This window comes from Octopus bimaculoides, chromosome 20 (assembly GCF_046866305.1).
Source record: "Octopus bimaculoides isolate indiv1 chromosome 20, ASM4686630v1, whole genome shotgun sequence".
NCBI classification, from domain to species: domain Eukaryota; kingdom Metazoa; phylum Mollusca; class Cephalopoda; order Octopoda; family Octopodidae; genus Octopus; species Octopus bimaculoides.
The window spans coordinates 4,779,413-4,800,849 of NC_142947.1; the positions used below are offsets into that span (position 1 = coordinate 4,779,413).

At 37.3% G+C, this 21,437-nt stretch overlaps 1 protein-coding gene across 7 annotated transcripts in view; it reads left to right on the plus strand.

Annotated features, from left to right (window-relative positions):
- Nucleotides 1-21,437, plus strand: part of LOC106877542 (SNF-related serine/threonine-protein kinase) — a 108,590-nt gene that overhangs the window by 51,691 nt on the left and 35,462 nt on the right. For all 7 annotated transcript variants that reach the window (XM_089338679.1, XM_089338678.1, XM_089338680.1 and 4 more), the window contains 2 exons: nucleotides 13,998-14,139; nucleotides 18,052-18,267. In XM_089338679.1, the coding sequence (XP_089194805.1) occupies nucleotides 13,998-14,139; nucleotides 18,052-18,267 (358 nt within the window). The remainder of the gene's footprint in view (nucleotides 1-13,997; nucleotides 14,140-18,051; nucleotides 18,268-21,437) is intronic.

A 21,437-nucleotide genomic window follows, 5' to 3' on the forward strand; every position in this document is an offset into this window, starting at 1 on the left:
TGTGCATGTGTGTGTGTGTGTGTATAGCTCTATGTGTGTGTGTACATAGCTGGGTGTGTGTGTGTTTGTGTAAGTATAGCTCTGTGTGTGTCAGTATGAGTGTATCTGTGCACATTTGCTGTGTGTGTATGTGTGCTCAATGCTGTCTCTATACAAATGCATGTTGTCAGGCTGTTTTTGTAGACATGCCTGGTTATTGTTTGCGTGTGTCTGGTAAATAAGTGTGTACCTGATAAGTGTATGTTGTGCAGAGCTGGATAAACCATTAACTCTTTTGGTGCCAACCCACCTTGGACCACTCCTCCTCCTCCTGTTTTAAAGTGACCTGTATTATAACCTGCCATCAAAATTTCATGTTAATTTATGCTCTAAACATTATTTTTCCCTAGAAAAACATGCTTGGCCACATGGGAATGATATTTGGCTTAGAAACAGCTGAGGATTGGTGACAGGATGAGCATCCAGCTGTTGAAAATCTGTCTCATCAATTTCTGCCTGATTTACTCAAATATGGAGAAGTGAACATTAAATGATGATGATGTTGATGATGATGCGTCTGGGCTCGGCCAGTTAGAAATCTGTTTCCATTTCTATGATTCTTAATTCTTGTATCTCTCTTCTAGTTTTATGCTAGAAGTGTGAAGCATGAAGCATTATGCTGAATCAATACTTGAAGCAATGTGGTGGAGCTAAAAGTCTGTCAGTTGCAGTAACCTTGTCTTTGAAAGATTCTAGATGTTATCCTCCTCCAGAATAAATGACTGTGAAATCGTATGAACATGATATTATTAGAATTATCTGTAAACATGACATTTTTCTGCTCACTGCAGCCGTTCGGTTTTATAATCAGTGTTAACTCTTGTTTCTTCCTACTTCAGTTAACCCTTATAATGCCTATTGTTAATAATTCTTGACACATCAAATATTGTGTTCTTTGAGGAAGAAGAAGAAAAAAAAAGAAGAAAAGCTACAAAGAATGAAAGGTTGGACGATCTCTAACGATATTCTTGCATTGAAGCAAGCAGTGATAATTGTCACTGGCAGTTGTTGACATTTGAATAATTATATATATATGTATGTGTGTCTGTGTGTGTGTATATGTATGAAACTCTTGGCCCTTGGGCCACTTTATAATATCTGCCAATTAAAAACAATAATTATACATATATATATATATATATATATATATATATATATATATATATATATATATATATATAGGAAAATGAAGAATAAGGCAGAATGCTAAAACTGGAAGCATATTTTAATAAAGATTTCTAATCGGCTTTCATTGCAAAGCAAATTTTCAAGAAGGAGAATGAAAATGTTTTTTACAAAGAAGTACAAAATGAAGAAAATAATATATAAAAAAAATAATACATAAAAAAATAAATATACCAATACATTATATTGTCTTTGAGCTTTTGAAGTTCAGTGGTAGTTCTTGTATATAATGGTTGGAAAAATAAGGATGCATGAGAGTTGTGTTAGGTTTTAAAAAAAGGGTTAAAAGTTTGTGTTAAGCAGGAAGTGTGGTGTCAAAACAGGAAGTGTGTGTAAGGGGAGACAAATGTTTTTAGTTGGAGTTATGAACTCTTTTTCAACAGGAAGTTTGTTATTAAAAACATTTGTCTCCCCTTACACACACTTCCTGTTTTGACACCACACTTCCTGCTTAACACAAACTTTTAACCCTTTTTTTAAACCTAACACAACTCTCAACTCTCATGCATCCTTATTTTTCCAACCATTATATACATGAACTACCATTGAACTTCAAAAGCTCAAAGACAATATAATGTATTGGTATATTTATTTTTTTATATATTATTTTCTTCATTTTGTACTTCTTTGTAAAAAAACATTTTCATTCTCTTTCTTGAAAATTTGCTTCACAATGAAAGCCGGTTAGAAATCTTCATTAAAATATGCTTCCAGTTTAGCATTCTGCCTTATTCTTCATTTTCCTATTATTTCTCCACGTGCAGTTAACACAACCCCTAGCAAGTTAGTTTTTGTTTGTGGCAGATGTTCAGGTGCAATAAAGACTGCAAACAAACAGGAAACAACTTCTATCTCATTCCAGGGTGAAAAACTAGAGGTAGTCGATAGCTTCCGCTATCTGGGCGACCAAGTTAGTAGTGGGGGTGGGTGCGCTGAAAGTGTAGCTGCTAGAATAAGAATAGCCTGGGCAAAGTTTAGAGAGCTCTTACCCCTGCTGGCGACAAAGGGACTCTCACTCAGAGTAAAAGGCAGACTGTATGACGCATGCGTACGAACAACCATGCTACATGGCAGTGAAACATGGGCTGTAACTGCTGAGGACATACGTAAGCTCGCAAGGAATGAAGCCAGTATGCTCCGTTGGATGTGTAATGTCAATGTGAATACCCGTCAGAGTGTAAGTATCTTGAGAGAAAAGCTGAACATTAGAAGCATCAGTTGTGGCGTGCAAGAGAGACGATTGCGCTGGTATGGACATGTGGTGAGAATGGAGGAGGATAGCTGCGTGAAAAAGTGCCACACCCTAACAGTTGAGGGAACCCGTGGAAGAGGTAGGCCCAGGAAGACCTGGGCTGAGGTGGTGAGGCAAGACCTTCGTACATTGGGCCTCACCGAGGCGATGACTACGGACCGAGACCTTTGGAAATGGGCTGTGCGTGAGAAGACCCGGCAAGCCAAGTAAGATCGTTGCCAGTGCCCCTGGACTGGTTCTTGTGCGGGTGGCACATGAGATGCACCATTTTGAGCGTGGCCGTTGCCAGTACCGCCTGACTGGCTCCTGTAGGATTTTCGAGCGAGATCGTTGCCAGTGCCCCTGGACTGGCTTGTGCGGGTGGCACATAAAAGACACCATTTCGAGCGTGGCCGTTTTCGTGCGGGTGACACGTAAAAGCACCCACTACACTCTCTGAGTGGTTGGCGTTAGGAAGGGCATCCAGCTGTAGAAACTCTGCCAAATCAGACTGGAGCCTGGTGTTGCCATCCGGTTTCACCAGTCCTCAGTCAAATCGTCCAACCCATGCTAGCATGGAAAGCGGACGTTAAACGATGATGATGATGATGATATATATATTGAAAATTTAAGTTTTTTTGTTGTTGTTGTTTTTTTAATCAAGCACATTCTTTTACACTCTGATAAGCTGCAAAATACCAACTTTTTTGTATTTATTTATTTATTTATTATATTTATTTTGCATATTGATAATTTAGACATTGCAGAGTTAATTATCTTTGATGTTTGCTATCATAGATCAACATCTGGAGCAAATGATTATTGGCAGTTGTAGCATGTTTATGTATACATTTGTTTGTGTGTGTGTGTGTGTATGTGTATAACAAACAATAAATTTGATATAATAATGGGATCAAATTTTGGCACAAGGCCAGCCATTTCATGGGAGCAGGTAAATCAATTAGACTGATCCCAGTGCTCAACTAGTACTTGTTTTATCGACCCTCAAAAGGAGAAAAGGCTAAGTTGACAACAGCAGAATTTGAACTCAGAATCTAAAGTGAGAGCGAAATACCACTAAACATTTTGCTCACCTTGCTAACGATGCTGCCATTGTATGCCCTGATGCAGTGTTCCAGGCAGGGGCTCTCATGGTTTCTGGTCTTAACTGATTGGAAGTGTTACCATGTTCATTGTTTTGTTTTGGTATAAAAGATGGCCTACAGCAAATATTCTACTCAATGCCATAGATTTGCTTGTCAGTTGTTTGATCTTAGCCAGTTGAGCGTGTCCCTTGGTGGTAATATTCCCCTTGACCAAACAAGTTTTTCATGGATGACTGGAAATGATGGGACATCCAACATGTGATGCCAGACAGAGGTGCATGCCCACATACATACACGCAGTTCTCTGACTTGCCAGTTCCTGTCAAACCATCCAATCCATGCCATCATGAAAGATGGACACAGTTGCTCACGGGACCATGCAGTAGGACTGAACCTGAAGACACATGGTTGGAAAGCAAGCTTTTACCCACACAGCGATGCTTGTGCTTCTATACACACCTACATGAAATATGTCTTACCATGTAAAAAGGCACTGGTGCTGGTGCCACATAAGAAGCACCCAGTACACCCTGTAGAGTGGTTGGCGTTAGGAAGGACGTCCAGCCACAGCAACCATGCCAACACAGCCAGTGAAACCTGGTGCTGCTCCTAACCTTGCTAACTCCTGTCAAACCATCCAACCCATGCCAGCATGGAAAACAGACGTTAATCGATGATGATATATATCAGTGTGTGTGTGTTATTAATCATCATCATCATTGATCTATATCTTCTCTTTCATATTGGTATTGGTTTGAAATGGGCTTTCCAAGGAAGTCTTTTTTGTTTTTACAGCCACATTCTCTTCCTGATGCCAATCACTTTTGGTTTACCTTATGCAACATACAGGAACACAGTGCAAACAGTGTACCTATTCTAAAGACCAGGGTACACTCACACACACATGATGTGTGGGTGTCTGCACATACATACATACATATATAAACAGACACTCTGAGAAATCCTATCTCCATTTCGTGGCTGATTCTGACTTAATTTAGAGAGCTGAGGAAGAAGTACACCTATTAAAAAGCAAACCCCAACGCTTACCCCCCACCGCCCCCCACTATCAGGAGGATGCCAGTTGCATTCAGTGATTACTAACGTGATGAGACTTTTCAAATCTTCTCTCTCTCTCTTTGCCGTTTCGCAGAATCACTTGTTATGACTGCTGCACTTCTTTTACATTCCATTTTTTCCACTGGAATCCAGAAGCTAGTCAGTTCGGTGAGAATGTTGTGGTGTGTCGCGGGTGGAGGGCATATGTAGAATGTAAAATTCAATGTAATGTTTGTAGTTCAGGTCTTATTACTTTGAGAAGCACTCGCTGCTGCTGCTGCTACTTATTTTGCCTGGTTCTTTTTTTTTTTTTCCTTTATCCTTTTTTCTTATATATTTACTTATTTATTTATTTTGCTGTTGCCAATCTCTCACTCAGTAATGTGTTTTCAACTGTTTCCATTACCGTTTTCGTTAGTGTTTGTAATGTTATAACTCACCATGGGGTATATGAATTAATTATGCCTATATATAACTAGATTAGTGTGTATATGTATGTATATATATATATATATATATATATATATATGATTTTCTATTTTCCATGCCGGTGTAAATAGGATGGTTCAACAGAATTCAAAGAGTTGGAGGACCACATCTTCAAAACTGTCTCATTTTTGGTGTAGTTATACATATGTATGTATGTATAAGAATGCGTGTGTGTATATCTATATATATAAATGTTTGTATAAAATGTGTGTATATATACATATATATCATCATCATCATCATTGTTTAACATCCTCCTTCCATGCTGGCATGGGTTGGACGGTTTGACAGGAGCTGGCCAGACAGGAGCCTGCACCATGCTTCTGTGTCTGTTTTGCCATGGTTTCTATGGCTGGATGCCCTTCCTAACACCAACCACTCCATAGAGTGTTGGGCTGAGTGGTTTTTACGTGGCACTCACACAGGCAAAGTTAGTTTTTGCCATGGTTTTTACAACTGGATGCCCTTCCAAATGCCAACCACTTTACAGTGTGGACTGGGTACTTTTAAATGGCACCTGCATTTGTTGTTGTTGTTGTTAGTATTAGTTTGTTGCTACGGTTGGATGCCTCCATTTTTACTGCAAACCAGCTTTCTTCCTCTCTCATACTTTTCCCTGCAAATATTCAAACTGGGCATCAACCCCTTCAATCTCGCCCTGTCTATGAGGCCCTGATAAAAGGTAAAGGGCTTTCACCTCTTTCTTCTGATTGTCATAAAAGTAAATCCATCAATAAAAATAACATGAAAGGCTTGAAGTGCAGCAGAGTTGAATGAGGCCCAACTGGGTCACACTTGTGACTCTTGAGGTCAATCACTCAAAATGATTTGGGAGTGAGTCTAAATATATATATATTTGATAATATAATTAATCATTTTTAGTTGTGTGGCAAATGCTAAACAGCTACCTCTTACTCACTCTGTCTGTCTGTTTGTCTCTCTCTCTCTCTCTCTCTCTTTGTCACTCACTCACACACACACACACACACATTTTCTAAATTATTAATTAAACTTTTTAGGTAACATAAAGACCATCACTTCCATCACCGTCTATCTGCTGAATTATTTGTTAAAAACAATTTAATATTCTTTAATTAATTTAACATTCTTTAATTAAAACCATTTTCATTATTATTATCTCTTTTGCATCCATTTTCATTCACAAATTAGAATGTTTTGTTGTTGTTGTTAGTATTAGTTTGTTGCTACGGTCGGATGCCTCCATTTTTACTGCAAACCAGTGAACTGTAACCATTAAAGAGGTTTTACATAATTGCTAAAATTGGTTTTTGTGGCAAAATTTACACAGGTTAAACGTTTAATATACCAAAAGGTTTAAGATGTATTCTTTACAACAGCAGACGGGGATCACATGCATAACAAGACACAATAAAGTGCATTATATACAATACATATATTTTGTTAGTGTTGGTTTGTTTATGTTCCTGCAACTTAGCAGTTCAACAAAACAGATTAAATATGGGTCTTTAAAAAAAAAACCCATTAGTCAGTTTGTTCCACTTAAAGCCCTTCAAGGTGGTGCTCCAGCTTGGTCACAGTCCAATGATTGAAACAAGTAAAAGATAGAAGATAACTCTCAATATTGCAATATTTATTGCTGTTCGTTATAGCAAAGTAATTAATTCCCTGATGCACTTTTGTCGTTAGCCCAGTTTGCTTCAAACCCATCTCTGCAATTACATCCAAAGTAATCAATGCCTGTAATTTAATTTAATTTAATTTGATTTCATTAACAAGAAATGTAAATTGAAATAATTAACATTTCATGTAAATTCAGTTTCCAGCATCATGTAAATTTATTAAAAAAAAAAAATTTTTTAATTTTTAATCATTCCAACAAGCACTTTGTGCCATCAACTCTTGTACAGAATTCAGTGTGTGGGGTGAGGCGGGGCCTGGCATTTCACCCTTTGGCATTTAAACCAGCCATATCCAGCTCAAATATTCCATCTGTTTTATATTCAGGCAAACTGGATCTCGCCTCTCACACTTGCCCTACAATGCTATTCTAAGAATAATTTAGCATGGCTGTGTGGTAAGAAGCTTGATTCCCAACCATTTGGTTCTGGGTTCAGTCACACTGCATAGTACCCTGTGAGTGGATTTGGTAGATGGAAACTGAATGAAGCCCGTTGTGTGTGTGTGTATGTATGTATGTATGTATGTGTGTGTCTTTGTGTTTATGTTTGTCCCTACCACCACAGCTTGACAACCAGTGTTGATGTGTTTACGTCCCCATAACTTGGCAGTTCGGCAAAAGAGACCAATAGAATAAGTACCAGGCTAAAACAACTACGTCCTGGGGTCAATCCATATGAGTAAAGAAGGAAGTCCTGGAGTTGATTCATTCAGCTAAAATTCTTCAGAGTGGTGCTCCAGCATGGCTCCAGTCTAATGACTGAAACAAGATAAAAGATATCTTGGAGTACGTGCTTTGAAGTGTCACAGGTTAATCAGGGCGTTCATGTTTAACAAACGTGTTCGTGTTCACTGGAAAATCTATTCAGGTTTAACAAGGACATTCAAGGTGAACAAGAATGTCGAGGTTTTACGAAAATATTCAAAGTTAACAAATGTCCTGTGTGAGAATGTCCCAACAATGCTTATAGATTGTAGTATTGCTAGTTTCTGGAATATGCCTATGTCGAGGCAATTTAATCAAAAGATAATTATTGTAATTAAAGCTAGATAGCCTAAGATAAATATCTTTGTTCAACACACAAACACTGGTTCTGCTGTTTCATTTGTTTGTGCTATTACTGCCCATTTAGTCCAACATTATTATTATTATTATTATTATCATGGTGGTGAGCTGGCAGAATCGTTAGCATGCTGGGCGAAATGCTTAGTAGTATTTCGCCCGTCGCTACATTCTGGGTTTAAATTCCACCAAGGTCGACTCTCAGCCAGGTTGGTGTCAAAAGGGTTAATTTGCAGACTTTGTTTCACATAGTTGTTTGACTTGTTAGAAATAGCAGCCAAATCTTGTGTAAATTGAAGACACATTTGACTGACTGTCTTTAACCCTTTTGTTACCATATTTCTGTTGAGATGCTCTGTGTTTCTTTCAATTAATTTTAAATATAACAAAGAATTTAGTAAAACAACTTAGTTATCATTAAGCTAATGTTAGGAATGTATATTGTGAGTAAGGTTTGGTGGAAGATTTTAATTCAAAATTTATGAAAACAAGGCATTTGTACTCAGAGCCAGAACCGGTTTCAGCCAGGTTGGTAACGAAAGGGTTAAAGAATAATGACATATCTGAATATGTCTGTGTGAAAGAAGTAACTTTTGTAGTCTGAAGCACAAAATCTCTTCAGTTATGTTGTGTGCAACCTGTTCATAAAACTTCCAATCTCCATTGGTAAATAGAACTTCTTCACTGTTGTAGTTAATTCTGTTTATCACTTAACAAAGATAAAGCAACAGAGGTCTTCTTGTGATCTTGCAATGAGTCTAAGTATTCTTCTTGTATTTTATTTGCTTCAATCATTGGGCTACGGCCATGCTGGGGCACCACCTGCAAGGATTTAGTCGAACAAACTGGTCTTTGTTCTTATTCTTTTTAAGTCTGGAATTTATTTTGTCAGTCTCTGTTGTGAAACTGTTAAGTTACCAACTGTAATAAGACAGAAAACAATAACACTGGTTGTCAGATGGTGTGGGGACACACAGACAAGCTCTCCATACATGTACACACACACACACACACAATGAGCTTCCACACAGTTTCCATCTACCAAATTCACTCACAAAACAATGGTTAGCCTAGGGTTATAGAAGAAATTTGCCCAAGGTGCCATGACATGGGACTAAACCTGAAACCATGGGGCTAGACAGCAAGCTTCCTAACCACACAGCTTTGCCAACGTTTTCATCTTCTTTCATTTATTAAGTCTTTCTTATTTCCTTCTTTTTTCTGTCTCAAAAGAATACGTCCTGCTTTCTCCTTTTGTAGCCTTTTCTTACACCAAAATGAATCTCTTGTTGTTATCAATTGTATTCTCCAACCATACTAAGTCCACTGGTCAATGCAGCCTCAGCACATCGTTGCCGGTTGTAAGCCCATCTTTCTATGTTATCCCACTGTGGGTTAGAAAGTGGGCTCACATGGTTGGGTAATTAGTCCTAATCATTGCCACTATCATTATCATCTTTTAGCATCCATTCTTCCATGCTGTCATGGATTGGTCGACTTGACAGGATCTGATGGGTCTGAAGACTGCATCATATGCCAATGTCTGCTTTGGCATTGTTTCTATAGCTAGACGCCCTTCCTGACACCAGTCACTTTACAATATGCACTGGGTACTTTTTTCAGGGTGCCAACACCAGTGAGGAGGTCATGCAGCTCTCAAGACTATGATCCTCCCATCACCTGAGTGGGGGCAGCCCCCTTGCACTTTGTGACAAAAGCTGGGTGCAAGCACTAAAGTTGGTATATGTGAGAGGGCTAGCCCTTTAATTCTGGGGCTAAATTACAGCAGCATTCGTCCTAAACCAGGACTGCCATGTTATGTTAGCAAATAATCTTTGCCCTTTGATTCTGCTCGGAGATTGCAGTCAGGACCTGCCTAGAGTGTTCCTGAGTCTCTATGAGTGGTGGTTCCTACACCAAAGTGGTTGCCTTCCGTTTCAGAAATGTTTTATATATATGAGGCCCTTCTCGTCAGTAAACAATGGATTATTGTTAATATTCAGCTGAAAGAAATGCTGTTAAGCATTTTGTATGGCATACTAACAATTCTGCCAACTTGCTACCATAATAATAATAATAATAATAATAATAATAATAAAAACTTCTTTAGTTTAGAGCAAATTAGATTCTCCAACCCACCCATTAAAAAAAACTTATTATTTTTCAAATATCTTTTTGTGGCAATGTTTCCTTCTTTTCTTTCTTTTTTTGCATATCTTTAAATTACTTTTTCTTTCCTTTTATTTTCCTATCTACTCAAGTCGGAGTTATTTTTATTTGATAATTATAGATTTCAACATTCCTCTATGTTTAAAGTATACGTACGTATTTTTAGGAAAGGAATTTTAAATTATACCTTTGCTGAGATAAAACTTTTCTGGTGTAGGTTAGGATGGTGCACAGGTGGAAGTACCAAACAGTTCCAGCAAATAATAGGTAGGAAAAAATACTGAAGCAAAGCTTACCTGGAGCATTGTCCGTACAAACAGAATTGTGTTCCTCAACACTTGAACATACAAGCACACGGGTGGCTGTGCGGTAACAAGTTTACGGCCCAACCACAGGGTTTCCGGTTCAGGACTAATTTTAGTCAAATGAATCAACCCCTGTCCTTTTTCTTTTTTTTTTAACCCTACTACTTTTATTCTATCGGTCTCTGTTGTTGAACTGCTATGTTATGGGAGTGTAAACACACCAACAGCAGTTGTCTAGTGGTGGTGGGGGACAAACAAACACACACACACATACACATTCATATATACATATATATATATATATATATATATATATATATTTTATTTTATTTGTTTCAGTCATTTGACTGCGACCATGCCTTAAGTCGAACAAATCGCCCCCCAGGACTTATTCTTTGTAAGCTTAGTACTTATTCTATCGGTCACTTTGGCTGAACCACTAAGTTACAGGGATGTAAACATACCAACATCGGTTGTCAAGCAATAGTGGGGGGACAAACACAGACACAAACATATATATATATATATATATATATATATATATATACACAACGGGCTTCTTTCAGTTTCCGTCTACCAAATCCAGTTCAAGAAAACTAGGTGCACATTCAATAATGTGATCCTAGATGCACTGTTCCCAAGGCCTGAAATTTGTGGGAGAGGGGTGTTAGGGGATTACATTGCCCCTCTGGAATGAACTGGTTCTTATTTTATCGACCCTGAAATGTCAACCTCAGCGGAATTTGAACCCAGAACATAGAGATGGATAAAATGTCACGAAGCATTTTGTCCACTGTGCTAATGGTTCTGCTAATGGTCACTGCATTCTTTCTCTCTGATAGATACAGAGTGCACTTGTGATTAATAATAATAATAATAATAACGGTCTTGAATTTTAGCACAGGGCCAGTAGTTTTTGAGGGGAGGGGGAAGTTGATTACAATGACCCCCATTGCTCAACTGACACTTATCTTATGAACTCCTAAAGGATGAAAGTCAAAGATGACCTCAGCGGAATTTGAACCCAGAACATAAAAAGACAGACGAAATACCACTTAGCAATTATCTTAAAACACCATTGTCTTCATGTGGTAGTTGACCATCAAATACTAGGAAAATACGATTTATAGCATCTAACTTTGAGCAGAGGAGAATAAGTGTTATATGGTGTAATATGGTTGACTGGCAAGCAGGAGATCAGTGGTTCAAGCCCTGTCAATGAGTTTTGCATTCTTCCTTTCTTTGCCAGATTTATTTCTAGTCGGCCAAGTGACTCCATAAAGTCTGTCTTCAAATAAAACAACTGGCATAATTAGAAGTGAAAAAAAAACCCATCTCCATTTCAAACACAGCTTTCTAGAGAGTTTACCATATCTACAGTACAAGCATCTGATTAAGTATAACAGATGAAATTTAAATGATTTAAATTAATTAGGTATTAATTGATATGTCTAATGGCATTGACATCAAGATCTTAGCAGTTAATTATACACAGACATTTTTTTCCAGTTCCACATACATAACGACATATAATGTCAATCAAAGACCTGTTTAAACCTCGGTGGTGGGGGGGTGCTGTAGAATTGAGATTTAAGAGAAATGACAACAAAGATAATGAGGATGAGTGAGGAGGATGAGGATGAGTGAGGAGGATGAGGATGAGTGAGGAGGATGAGGATGAGTGAGGAGGATGAGGATGACAGTGATGATGTTGATGATAACGTGTGTGTATTTCTCATGGTATTGCAGTATTGACAATACCATCAGCTGCTGATCACAATGCACTTCCAGTTCTGTCTTGATTGTTCCATTCTTTTTCCACCTCGACCGAAATTAACTAAATTGTCTTTCCATCATTATGGAAGCCTTCCAGAGGGTCTTTTCCTATCGCTTGAATGCCACTCGGTAACTGCATGGGCCCACCTGTTGTCTGTAAACCTTGCAACATGTCTGGCCCAGCAGATTCCCATGCTTTTGGTATTCTGCAATCACATCATTAGCACTAATCCATTCTCAAATTATATATATATATATATATATATGTATGTATGTATGTATGTATGTATGTATGTATGTATGTATGTATATAAGCATTGTCACTTGGTGGTTATTTTCCCAGCTGGCTCAGATGGTTTGACAGGATCTGGCAAGCCACAGGGCAGCACCAAGGTTCCAGTCTCAGCTTTGGCATAGTTTCTCCAGTTTTGCCACGCCCTTCCTAATGCCTACCATGTTACCAAAAATCACCTGTGTTGGTGCCACACAAAAGCCCCCAGGAGCCATGCCAAAACAGACAATTAGAGCCCAGTGCAGGCCTTTGGCTTGCCAGCTCCTGTTATACTGTCCGACCCATGCCAGCATGGAAAACAGACATTGAATAATGCCCACACAAACATACATTTAGCTGTTGAAATCATCATCATCACCACCATGACGAACAAAAAACACTACGAAGTAGCAGCCAACTTGTTTCACTCCATTTTGTTTTGCTTTGTTTTCCTTTTCCTTCTTTTTTTTCTCTCCAATTATCGAAAACTAGGAGTTGTGAAATATTTATCAGCATCTATTGTTGTACTGTAATGTCAGGTTTGTTGTTGTTGTTGTTGTTTTTCAACCCCTAACCTATTGAATTTCGATTGTATCTGTGTCTGTTGATGTTACCATTATATCTCTTGTCTACCTTGTTTCAGCTTCTCTTTTTAACTTCAACACTCTCTTTCAAACAAGGTGATCTTCGTTTTCTTTTCTCGCTTATTTACATGTTTTATCTGTCTTCAAATATCACTGCAAATAAAAGAAACAAAAATAATGACGGAAATAAAGAGAAAATAAATGAAAAAAAAAGCAAATCATTACTCTTTCATCCACCTCTCTCATCCACCTCTCTCTCTCTCTCTCTCTCTCTCTCTCTCTCTCTCTCTCTCTCTCTCTCTTGTACAAATAATGTTAAAACGGAAAAAAAAAATATGAAGAGAATGTGAGAAAACAAATATGTAGATTTTGAACTTGAGGTTTATACTGTCTGTTATGATAATAGTGACTTTGTAAACGTGACAACACATTGTGTTGGGTGGAGGCTTGACTGTGTGGTTAAGTTTACTTTGGAACCACATAGGTAAGGGTTCAATCCCATTGTGTAGCTACTATCAACTGCTGTCTTGTTGTACAGTTGCAGGGCAATCAATGCCTTGTGAATGAAATTAGTGGATAGATATTGAAGAAGCTCATTTTGAAGCTGGTACAAACATACATAAATATATATATATATATATATATATATATATATATATATATATATATAATATATATATATATATATTTATGTATGTATGTTTGCATGTAGGACGTTAGGAGAGACATCATAACGTATAAACCATGCCAGAGTAGACATTCAGATCTACAATACTTTATAGGAATTTTAAATCAACCCCAGTACTTAACTGGTACTTTATTTTATCCTCCCAACTCCCAGAAAGATGAAAGGTGAAATTGATTTTGTAAGGATTTGAACTCAGAAAATAAAGAGCCCCCTTAAATACTGCTGGCATTTTGTCTAATGAGTTACTGTTTCTGCTAATTCCTCACCAAAAATAAACTGAAAGTTTTTTAGACCCCCCCCCTCCTTTTTTATGTTTCTCTGTATTGTTGTTGTTTCTTTCTAAATTTTTCCTCTCTTTTGTTCTCTCCCTCAGATGTCTGGAGCCTTGGAGTTGTCCTTTATATGTTGGTTTGTGGTACACCACCATTCTATGAAGCAAATGATAGTGAGACGCTAACCATGATCATGGATTGTAAATATAAGTTCCCAGGTCATGTGTCGAAGGATTGTCAGTCGTAAGTATTAATCAACCTTTTACTTGACTTAAGGATTCTTCTTAATATTTGCTTTTATCTGCTTTTTCTTTTTTTATTTCCCTGCCCTCCCCTCAAGACTGTACCGCTTACCTTTGTCATCCATCAGGGATTGAGCATAGGAAAATTTGAGTGTAGATATATATATATATATATATATATATATATATATATATATATATATATACACATATATATATATATATATATATCTACACATATACATATATAGTGGTAAGCAACTCTTGAGAGCTGAACAACAGAAGGTTTTGAAAAAAGAAAACCTCCTTCAGACAGGTGTTTTAGCCTTTAACTTCTTACAGTCAAAGGGGGTCGGGCCATGTTCAGGGCATGGCTCCTGGGTACCCTTCTGCTGACGCTTTTTTAACTGTTTGGATGTCGGTGACTTGGGTATTTAAAGTGCATTCAAGACTTCATCCAGTTCGAACTCCTCTCCACTGACTCAGCTTCCATACTTACACATACCACCTACATGCCATGTTAGTCATAGTTGCTTACTAGCTTGGCTGTTAGTAGCTTAAGAGTGTGTGTGTGTGTGTATATGTGTATATATATAGATATATAGATATATTGATTTGGAGAAACATGAACAATGTGAGTGAAAAAGTAGTTGTTTTGCTCTAGGTCAATGCTAACCAAGTAGAAAAATAACAAACAAACAAAATATAATAAATGTTATAGAAAATTGCTTCATCATCAGAGTTCTTACGTTTTTCTTTATATATTTTATTTTTATTTATTTATTGGTTTTGTTATATTTGGGGATGGTCATTTTGCCAATAAACTCATGCACTGTTTATTTGATCTGCATTTTAGCTTTATCATTATTGTTATTATTATCAAAATCAAAATCACTGACGTGGATGATGACCGTGAAACATTAAAAGCACCATCCAAGCGTGATCGTTGCCAAGGTCGCTGATTGGTTCCTGTGCTGGTGGCACGTAAAAGCACCATTCTAGTGTGATCATTGCTAGCGTTGCTTTACTGGTACATGTGCCAGTGGCACATGAAAAACAACATTCTAGCGTGGTCATTGCCGGAGCTGCCTGACTGGCCCTCAAGCTGATGGCACATAAAAGCACCCACTACACTCTCGGAGTGGTTGGCATTAGGAAGGGCACCCAGCTGTAGAAACCTTGCCAGATCAGATTGGAGCCTGGTGCAGCCTTCTGGTTTCACCAGTCCTCAGTCAAACCGTCCAACCCATGCCAGCATGGAAAGCAGACGTTAAATGACGACAATGAAGATGATGATGATGAGTTTACTTATCACGCCTATTCTTGTCCTCTCTCGCATTTGCCTATAGAAACAAATCCATATCATTTCATATCAAAAGATGTATAAATAATTATACCACAGCAGTTCTATCAATTTTCCAGTCCACTTATAAAATGCTGTGAAATTTGTAACAAGGTCCATTTTCAATTTCCTTCGCCATAAATCATTTATCTAAATTACCCCATTTATTAAATAAAATTAAGAAAAAAAAAGGAAAACAATTATTATTTTTTTCATTTTGGTTTAGTTATAAATTGCAACGAAGAACCTAACAAGGCAGAATTTTTGTTTCTTCAACCATTAATCTACATTATTAAATATATTTTTGTATGCTATTTAATATTATTTAATTTGATTGTTAACTTTTTCAGTTTATTTTAGTTTAATACAAGATGAAACGGTCCAAGGCAGCTTCTCCATTTTACTCCATAATAAATCATTGATTTAATTATCCCAAATGCAATTTTATTTCCTTTAGCAAGGTCTTTGCTCCATGTGTGTGTGTGTGTGTGTGTGTTTATAATGCAAGGTAGCCATGTATCTCCTCTACAGCAAGACATCTGTGCCCATCCCACTCTCATGCTTTACCTTCTCAACACTTAGCATATGGCCATCTCCTTTTAAAACTACTACTACTGCTACAACCCCATTCAATTAAAGGCATTTTCTTTGCCCTTTTCTTGATTGTTGCAAATTACTTGCCAGTGTCACAAAAAAAAGCACCCTGGGCCCTCAGCAAAGTTGTTGGCACTATGAAGGGCATCCAGCCATAGGAACCATGCCAAAGCAGACATTTAGCGCTCAACATAACCTTCCAGCTCATCATGTCTTGTTAAACCGTCCAACCCACACCTGCATATGAGATAGATATTAAATAATTATAATGATGGTGTGCATGTATACACACACACACACCATCATCATCATCATCATCATTTTAACACCCACCTTTTTATACTCACATGGGTTGGATGGAATTGGCTGAAGCAAATTTTCCATGTCTAAAAACCCTTCCTGTCTTGAACCCTCACCTGTTCCAGGTAAGTTAATATTTCCCCTAGGCCAGACATAATTTCACTGGAGATTGGAAATGAACTCTGCATGTCTGATGGTGCCATTCGTACATGCAGTTTCCGTTTTATATTCCCTGAATTTAACCGTCGCTAAGCTCAGCTTTGCCTTTCATCATTTAGGGATTGATAAATTAAAGTACCAGCCAAGTACACAGTCTGTTCAGTCAACTCTGTCTTGTACTCTTAAAATCTGTGTTACCCTTAAAAGTCAATGTTAGAAATCAATATTCATCAATTACAGGTGAAAAACCACTGATATAGAAATTAGTTGAAAGGTGAATCTAGAAGAGGATGTTTGCTAATTTGATCTTTATACCGATTGATGGAAATTGATTGATACATTATCAGTTATACCATTTATGTGATTTAATGAATTATTGATAGCGACAATCACATATATCAATCAGCTGTTGGTCCGTTCATCGTCGTTAGTTAAATTACGGTTGCTGTTTAATATACATTACTCTACAGTGTGTAGAGCTGACAAGGAAACCTTGACGTGACCACTCAACTTGTTAGAAATAGCAGCCAGTTCTCTCTCGGATCATATCCTTCATAATGAAAGGGTACATTGGAGATAATGTAGTCCTAGATACTTCTAAGAGAACAAGATGGTCATGGTTAGAATGCCTTGGAGCATAGGTATGGGCTGACCGGAGTCAATCTGGGTTTCAACCTCAACCTGCATTTTGGTTGGTTTGGGGTTTTTTGTTGTTGTTGTTTTTTTTTTTGCTTTTTATTATTTTTTTTTTCTCACCTGTGCAATAAAAGCAAAAGAGAGCAAAATCTGGAAAAGATAATTATTTTTATTTCTAGAATTATGTGGAGATTCTGGAATCTGTTCAAGTATTTGTTATTAAAAGAGAGAATAGTCCTTCGGCTTCCAACACACACACACACACACACCCCACACCCCTTTGTATTTGCTTCAAATACTTTTGACCAGGCAATCCTAATCTGTTGACATTTCACTCAAGTTTGTTTTTGTGGAGTTTGCTTATTCAAACATCTCTGGATAATCTCAATGTTTTTACTTGGTTTTATCATTATTATTATTATTATTAAGGTGGCAATCTGTCAGAATCGTTAGCACGCCAGACGAAATGCTTAACAGCATTTCGTCCGTCCTTACATTCTGAGTTCAAATTCCGCCAAGGTCGACTTTGCCTTTCATCCTTTCGGGGTCGATGAATTAAGTACCAGTTAAGCACTGGGGTTCAATGTAATCAACTTGTCCCTCCCTCCCTTTTCTCTATCTCATGGTTGCACTGAATCATAAAATCCAATAGGATCTTTGCATTATCATTTTCGATGATGCCTTCGGGTTTGTGGTCGTGATGCCTTCAGGTTTATTACTATTATTATCGTCATTATTATTATTATTATTATTATTATTATTATTATTATTATAGAGATGTAATGTTTAAATTTCCAAGTTTTAAGATTTCATTAATGTTTTTGTTTATTTTCATATGTGATACATCTCCTGATGTCTTTTTCTTTCTTTTTTTCTTTCCAGTTTAATTTCTAGTATGCTGATCAGAGAACCAAACCAACGTGCTAGTCTGGAACAAATAATGAACCACGCATGGTTGAAAAGTGGAGATGTTCCCTACTCAAACATAAGTGTCACTATACCTCTGCTGTCTCGAAGCCTCGTCTCTGCCGATGACCATACATACATCGTGGAACGCATGATTGAAGGCAGAATGGCAACTAAAGAAGAAATCGCATTGTATGTACTTCACCTGTATTCTAGTCTTATATACACCTGCTAATCTTCCTCACTTCTACTCATGCCAACCACCTATTACTGTTCAAGCCATGTTAGGGTGCTTCAATGTGGTCGTGCTGCTTGCTAGAAATAGCAACCTAATCTCTCTCTCGAATCATAATCAACCGTCTTAAGTAACAAAAAGCTACATTAAAGTAGTCCTACATACACCAAAAAAAAATGATGGGAAGGTCATGGTTGTAACATCTGTGATCATATTTACTTCTCAGTTAGGACTTACCTTGGGTTAAACAACAATGCAACGACCTTTCCTAGTTGTGTTGTTGTAAAAATACTATTGTTGTTGTATTAGTGTTTTTATTAAGCTGATGAGTAAAGTAGTGAACAGGCAGTCATTAGTACGTTGGGCATTCATCTTTAAGTTCTGAGTTCAAATCCTGCCAAAGTCAACTTTACCTTTCATCCTTTCGGGGGTCGATAAATTAAGTACCAGTTGCATACTGGGGCCGATCTAAACAACTAGTCCCTTCCACCGAAATTTCAGGCCTTGGGCCTTTAGTAGAAATGATTATTATTATCATTATTATTATTATTATTATTATTATTATTATTATTATGACTGCAAACTGGCAGAGTTGTTAGCACGGTGAGCAAAATGATTAGCAGTATGTCGTCTGTCTTTACTTTCTGAGTTCAAATGCATTCAAGGTCGAGCCTGACTTTCCATTTTTTCGAGGTTGATAAAATTAGTACCAGCTGAACACTGGGGTTGATGTAATCAATTAGTCCCCTCCCCAAATATTTCAGGCCTTGTTCCTCTGGTAGAAAGAATCATTATTATTATCATCGTTATTTTTATTTTCATCAGCAGGTAGAAAATGTAAGTAAATGTGTCTGAGTTTTTAATTTTGGATCAGTAGGACTGATAGGGTGGTGGTGATGGGGGTAGGTGGAGGGTGAGTGCCGCACCCTGCCAAACGGAAGTTTGGTTCAGGTTTCTCACTGTAGCTCTGTGTCTTTGACAATGCCGTTATTTGTTATTGCAACACATAATATAAGCTTTTATAAGAGCTCTGTGGAATGAATGTTATCTCACCTTGGTTGAACTACATACTTTTTCATGTGAATGTGATGAAGGCAGAAAAGTTTTGCTGTGACTGGTGGTGGTGGGGGGGGTCGTTTTCTTTATATATGTATTTTTTTATGTTGAGACTACTGCTGCTGCTGCTGAGAAACTTGTTATATTGGCCCAGTTGGAGTACTAAAACAAATTGTTGCTGGTACAATTTTTGCATATTTTGTTTGTGGGGAACGCACAAACACATACACAATGCCAGCATGGAAAACAGGCGTTAAACAATGAGATAGATAGATAGATAGATAGATAGATAGATAGATAGATAGATAAGTAAGAAGCTTCTTTTGCAACCACATGGTTCTAAGTTCAGTCACATTGCGTGACACCACAGGGAGGTGCCTTCTACTATAGGCTCAAGCCAACCAAAGCTTTGTGAGTGAATTTGGTAGACAGAAACTAAAAGAAGCCCATCGTGTACATTATATATGTATATATATATATATATATATATATATATATATATATAGAGAGAGTGTTTCCTTTTATTCTTTTTTTCTTTTTTTTTAAAGCTATATATACAAGACTACATTATCATGAAAGGCCTTCTTGTTGTGTTAAGATAGTTGGCTATAATTTGAAGGAGATTTATCTGACATTTTTTAGCAAGTTGAGCAACCACATAAAAAAGCTTTTTTCATTGGTTTGTTAATGCATTCGTTTAACCCTTTAGCATTCAAATTACTCTGTCAAATGTAATGCATATTTAATTTAAATTAATCATACAACATCTTGGAGCTTTGAGATTTTGATGATGCCATTGTTTATTCTTAAAATGACAATGTAGGTGTGTTGTGAGAGGCCAGGTGTGGCTGATCCAAACATAAAACATGTAGAATATTTGGGCTGAATGTGGCCAGTTTCAATGCTAAAAGGTTAAAATATAGATAGAAGTAGAGGGAGATGTTCAGTAAAAGTTTTTCTGGATTTATTACATTACAAACGATTAGATCTGAAAACTGTAATGGCAGCTTCCGAAATACACCGAGTGTCTCTCGAAATTTCCTACAGCAAATGATGTTATTCTTTTGACAAAATCAATAGGAAAAGTAGCACGAAAACTGCAAGCAAAACTGTAAACTAGCAGCAAAGGCATCAATTAGTTGACAGGAAAACCTGATCTGAACACAACCAGAAGGCAGTTGCAGCTGACTTGATTTAGACACGTCTGTTATTACGTAACGGAAAATTCCTTCAAGTTATAACTTGTGTGATCAAATAGGTTACAGAAACCAGTTTATTAGGAAGCTAAGTTTGGTATTATTTCAGAAATGCCAGCAGAAAAATCTACCAGCAAATGAGAATATTTTATCAAATTTAAGCAAATGGATGTTGCATGCTGGGTAGAAAATATGCTGTGAACTGATAGCCAAGTGTCTTTGTCCCTTTTCTTTACTATTATCTCTACAGAAATATATTACTGCCAATGTGTTTTGGTTAATTTAGAAAAGAGTAAGAATTTGGAGTGATTTGGTGAAATAATACCAGTTCAACATTAAACAGTTTTTGGACCCATCATCAGTGTTGTATTGTAAAGATTCTGCTGACCCCCACCACCTGTCACCTTTTTGCAGCCAAAGCTATCTGGGATTTGAAATGTAGTTTAATGAAACTCCTTTTTGAAACATCTTGTTTCTAAAGCTCAATATACTTTTTATTTACCTAAAGATTTGAATCAGAATTTAATTACAAGGAGACGAAGAAAAAGAAAATAAAAAATTGGTGGGCGTGGTTAAGCAACACAATTAGTGTGTCAGGGGTGGAGGGTGCACACCCCAGAACAAATGGCATGTTCAGCCATGACTGTGGCAGTGTTGCTCTAGAGAATGGCCAGCAACACTGACTGCAGCAGCTGCCCCACCCTGCAGGGCTCGTTTCTAAACCCACCTACCTTTTTTTTTTTTCTCTCTTTCTTTGTAATTAAATTGTGATTCAGTCTTTAGATAACGAAAAAGAATATTTAGCTCTGAATATCAAAAGCATTAAAAAGGCGGAGTGTGCTGGGTGCTTTTGTGTGGCACTGGAAGGGCGCTCT